We start from the raw sequence: 5,694 nt of genomic DNA, 5'->3' as shown, positions 1-5,694 counted from the left end.
TTCAACATTCATATCAAATATATATTTATAAACTTTCATAATTAGATCAAATTTATTAATTATCCATTAATAATTATCATTATTTTCATCAGTTACCCATCAATAACTGTTATCGTTATTGATTAACCTTTAATTACCTTAATAATTATTTTTACATTTATTGAATTGTTAGTCGTTTATCCGATCATTGACCAGACGAGCAGTCATTAAGTACACTTTTATTTTTATTTTTTTTCCTTTGGCCCATCCACACCAACCATTGTCCTTATTTCTTATCCCAAATATCGTTGTGCATATAATATCTTTAAAATTGATCTAAAAAGAAAAAGGGAAAGGAAAAGCACCGAACGACCCCACTCATCAAACAAAATATCCAAGACTTTCTTTTCATATCTAATTTCAGTTCCATTAATACTTCATCCTTTATCTTCTTCTTTCTGGTATAGCCACGACTCTTCTTTTTTCTTTGGAGAAAGAACAAATAATATCCACGATATGAAGAGAAATTTAAGGGGATCTTATCCAAAACAACAAAAAAGATGAACTGAAGAACAGGAACTTATCATAATTATATACAAAATAAAAAAGAACATCATCATCACCCTGCACAGCACCCTTCAAAACATGTTAATAGGGTCCAATCGATAAATGACTCGAGAGTTGCTGCATATATTTAACTTGCCTAGATATGTTCTTGATCAGAAGAAGCCCCTTTGAAGATGAGAAAATTGAGAGTCTCCAGAGTAAAGTACACGAAGGTTCCCTTTGAATGGGTAAAAAAGCACCCAAAACTCGATCCCACCACACACTGCCATCCAGAACCATGCTTCGTGTCAAACTCCTATCAGTCCAATAAACCATAAACTCAGTCAACCACCAACCACAAACTCGTGTTACAGAAAAGTTACACTGAAATCAGTTTCCAAGAACAACACATGCAACATTAAATCGGTCTTGAGTTTCAAAGGACAGCTTACTGTTGTGTATCATCGAAAAGATGGGAGAAAATGTTACCTTTTTAATGTGGGCAGCAATGGATGTGCAATCCAAAACATCATAGAGATCAAGAGCTTCAGAAGCAGATGCCATGGCTTGGATCTGCATCTTGAGGGGCATGTCAGTATCCTCTATCACAGCTTTACCTTCCAACATGCTTTCACCGTTGCTCTTTTCCAAGAAAGTGAGCAATAGCAATAACATATCACTCTATATATGATGTCATAAAGCTGGCACTGGGGCATGTACCAAACTCACTTCTGCTACCTCACATTTTTGGACTTATTATATAAATGAACATTCATGAATGTAACTCCCTCTCTCGTGATTTTTTGTCATTCTGGTGGTGACTCACTCAGTCATAGAGTCCTAGGATGAGAAAATTGATGCGAAAGAAGAGTGAGGAGCTAAGGATAAAGCTGGTGAGGCCATAATTAAAAGGAATTTTGTCAGTTTTGTCATTTTGGCCAGGTGCATTTTTTTCTTTCTTCTATATTGGATTCGATCGAACTACCTATCCAGTCAGTTTTGTTTTTTTCTTTCACTTGACTTGGACAAATTTTAAAACTATTTATAAAAGAATAGTTATTCATCACACTTCAATAATTGGTAGATTGGGAAAAGTGCGGAACAAAAACTAGATAAGGCAGTATACATTTTATATATATATAAACAAAGTTCTTGTGTTGGGCACGTAGAAAAGGAGCAGAAAAAAGGGAGACTTTGCATCTACACCCAAAAACGGATTCTTATAAATTTGAAAAGAAATATGCTTAACAAGAAAAAAAATTAAGAATATTACCTCTATTGTATGTCTGTATGGCTAAGATCCTCTGGATCCTTACTATAGTTCGAGCTTTTCAGGTATCATCTCCTCTGGATTGATTCACTTTCTCTAGTTCGAACTTTTTGGAATTGATCACTCCAGGCTAAGTTTTGTTAGATCGACCGTTCCAGTCCGAGCTCATTTTGTTCGAGTTCTTTTGGATTGATCACTTCAGTCCGAGTTTCTTTGGATCTACCACTCCAACTCAAGTTCTTCGTGATCGATTATTACAGTCCAAATTCTAAGACTTATCACTTCGAACAGAGTTACTTTGGCCAACTCGTTTGGATTGTCCACTCTAGACCGATCAGTTGTAACAATGGTAATGATGAAGTAGCTGACCACACCGATTACGTAATGATTAATAACAATGGTAATGACGGAGTATTTGACCACTATGACCAAATAACATGGGCGATTGATTATAGAATGATCGGAGTGAATCAATCTATTACTACCGATTAAGGGATGACTAGATTGTGATTAGATTGACAAAAAGTTAAAAACACATTATAAATATTGTATATAAAAGTCTAAGAAATGACTTATACACACATGTACATAACATATGTACCAGTGCAATTATTAACTTTAATATCAAAATATCTTTTACAAATACTATATAAAAAAACTTTGGACAATTTGAAAACCAAACAATAACAAACTAGCACCCGACCAACCACAAAACATAGCAAGAATACCATAACAATAAAAATAACCACATCAAAAATCGGGAATACTCGACATTGAAGAATGACCATAAATCTGACCAAAAACCTATTAAACATTATCATAGCCTTTTATAACTATGTATATAACCAATAGAACTTTTAACCTAACAATAAATTTTATAAACGACATTATCAAATAAAGCATATTTAATGCAACTTACTCCTAATATTTGATTCACACCTACGTGTCTATATATATATATATATATATATATATATATATATATATAATATGTTATTTTAATCTAAAATTATTTAACGCATCTTTTAATACTTCATTCAATTGATTAAGACACATGCATCAACTTCATACAACAACAAACGACTCTTAAAATCTTATTTGTGTCAAATATGATTTTTTTAAAAGACTTTATTAGATATATCTTACATTTGTCGAAATATCTTAGGATGTTCCTTGCCACCATTCGCATGTTGTAATGCATATATATTTGGAAACACGACATTTTGTCGGTGGAACGATTTTGTGACTGTGAAGAGGCAGCATAAGCAGTTCCAAAAACCAACAAATTATTTATAAAAATCCATTACATATCAATCACTTTCTAAAAAATATCAGTATTTTGAAAACATTAAAATCTTTAGCACAACTCAAGCCATACACGGTATTATCCCAAATTCCATATTTAAAAAAAATAAATTACTAAATAACTGCATGGTGTCGATGTCTAAATAATGCAACTATTATAACTTTATATTATACATACATTAAAATTAACCTACACTAAATCGTTAAAAGAAAAAAGACTTCTCGTAAAAGGAGAAAAAAACTTATCCTGCAAGCTTGAAGCTTCACCTACCAATTCATCTCCATTATGTTGGTTAGAATCAACTGATAAACATATTTATAGTATTTAGATACGTAATTTAAATTCAGTAATTCGTTGATTTGTAAATATATAGGATAAAATGCATTTTTTCGATTAAAAGTTTTCAATTTCACGATAATAACTAGATTAATTGGAATTAGAGAATTCTAACTTCACTTGTAAATTTCTTTTAAAACTATCATACCAATCACAATCAACAATTTCATTTGATTACTTCTGTGTGGATACCATTTAATTATCTGCCCAATAATTTATCACAACACCACAGATTTCAACACTACTTACGAGCAAAAATAATAAAAAAAAAAATGATGATTTTGTGATTTTATACGATACTTTTATATTTTTTTTCTTTAAAACAATAATAGGTACCTCCAAACGTAAAACCCATTTCCTATTATAGTTAAGTGCATCTTCAAAGTGTCGTGGTTTGGGAAAAAAAGAGGGCAATGACTACGAGAAATGGATGCTTTCGAAAACTTATTTATATAACTAATTTTTATATCGATGGTTGAGAAAATTAATAATATATATACAATTTGTAATTATATAAAAGGAATATATTAATTAAAAAACTAATGCTTATAATGAATATAACCGTTGTTTAAAATGATAAAAGAATGAATACTATTTTAATTTAAATGTATATAAGTTTAAATTTTATATATGAAGCTAAAAATGTTAAAAGAAGGTGATAATTTTTTTTTATTTCGTTCTAATAACTAAATTGACGAAGATTGAGGTTAAATAGTTAAAATATAAATTAATTATTTTTGTTTGCATTAGTTAACAAAAAAAAATATTGCTTTCTGCTTAGTATTTTTTATTTTCTAATTTTCTCTAGTTACAGTATGGGCTGATATTAGTTTATCCAAAATATGTACGTTAATTGAACTTTGGATTGAAAGTCAAAAGATGGTTCCATATAGTCGTGAAACTCACAACTTTAAGTGCAACCAATTTTGTAACTAAACGTCATGTTGCAAGCATAGACAAACAAGAGAGGACACATAATACAAAATAACACAACACATATTATCTTTTTATTACTTTATTATTTATTTGTTATTGTATTGACGTATTTAAAAAAATTAAGTGTATTATGTCAAAATATTATTAAAAAAATTGTGTTAACATATATCCAAAAAGAAAACACGTTTTAAAACATAAACTTTAAATATCTCTATTTTAAAATAAAGACTAAAATAATAAAGTCAAGAAAATAAAGACCAAAATTGAATTTAAATATAATATTTTCATAAAAACTTAAGGAACTACTTATTTATAGAATCAAATGTAAGTATTTACAATATTCCTTTTAGCATTTTTATAGGTTAAGAAGTTATGATAAGTTAGAAGTTTCACGTGAAAATAAACAAGATGAATATTATATAAATTAAAGAATTCATAATTTTTTATTTTAAAATTTTAGATTGAAATTTGTATCTTAATTTCTTATATGAATTTGGTCATGACTTATTACGTATTTTTTAAAAAGAAAATTAATAGTAATATCAAAGTTAATAGTTTATTTTTATGATAACTTTAACTAATATGACCTAAATTAAGTAAAGAATGAGTTAAGATGTTAGTTGTCACTGCTAAGATACTCATAAACGAAAATGAGGTATTTCAATAGTGAGAAATTCACACTGAAAGTGAAACATTTTAAGAATGGAAGGTGAGATAAAAGTCTTACATTTAATAAAAATGAGAATGGATTAAAAGTGATATATCTATCTTCTATATGAACTTGTTAATGATTAATTGGTAGTTAATCTCTTTAACATCTCTCATTGAAAAAACTTCACGATCATATTAACATAAGCCATGGTTCATTTTAGTCACAACCAAACGAATATGATATAAATAGGTGAAAAATTCTAAAGTTTAAAGATTAGTTACCATTAAAATAATCGAATTTGAAAAAAAAAATATTCCAATATGAAAAAACTTAAACTTAAAAAATAATTATTAGAAATTTAAAGTAAAACGAAAGTATCACGTTAAACAAAACTAAATAAGTTTAATGATACGTTAACAGAAGAACCCATTATAATATCTTAATATTTTATATAAAAATTTGTTCACAACTTTAAAATTATAAAAAAAATAAAAACTTACACATATTTTTAATTTATTCTCTTCCATTTTCCCTCACTTAATTTTAACACTTCCTTTATTCGATTGATTAAGACCGCTATCATGTATCAATTCTAGAAAACAATACTTAAGGAACTCTTAAAAGATCTTATTTGTGTAAAATACATATTTTTAGAAGATTTGATTAAAT

General features: G+C 28.3%; 1 protein-coding gene across 1 annotated transcript; it reads right to left on the bottom strand.

Annotated features, from left to right (window-relative positions):
• Positions 1-362: 362 nt before the first annotated feature.
• Positions 363-1,374, bottom strand: LOC108333977 (uncharacterized). The gene is made up of 2 exons (XM_017569514.2): positions 1,015-1,374; positions 363-841 (listed from the first exon to the last, which is right to left on the bottom strand). Exons 1-2 carry the CDS (start codon positions 1,198-1,200, stop codon positions 683-685), a joined length of 345 nt encoding a protein of 114 aa, XP_017425003.1. The 5' UTR covers positions 1,201-1,374; the 3' UTR covers positions 363-682.
• Between the last annotated feature and the right edge of the window lie 4,320 nt (positions 1,375-5,694).

Source organism: Vigna angularis, chromosome 11, assembly GCF_016808095.1.
Source record: "Vigna angularis cultivar LongXiaoDou No.4 chromosome 11, ASM1680809v1, whole genome shotgun sequence".
Classification (NCBI taxonomy): domain Eukaryota; kingdom Viridiplantae; phylum Streptophyta; class Magnoliopsida; order Fabales; family Fabaceae; genus Vigna; species Vigna angularis.
This window is presented reverse-complemented; position numbering and strand designations above follow the sequence as displayed.

What these genes read in the sequence shown, in the direction of transcription:
- LOC108333977 (XM_017569514.2), bottom strand. Translation starts at nt 1,200, where the DNA reads ATGTTATTGCTATTGCTCACTTTCTTGGAAAAGAGCAACGGTGAAAGC. An exon ending in TTGCTGCCCACATTAAAAAG is followed by an intron (nt 842 to 1,014) that starts GTAACATTTTCT and finishes TTGGACTGATAG; the next exon opens with GAGTTTGACACGAAGCATGG.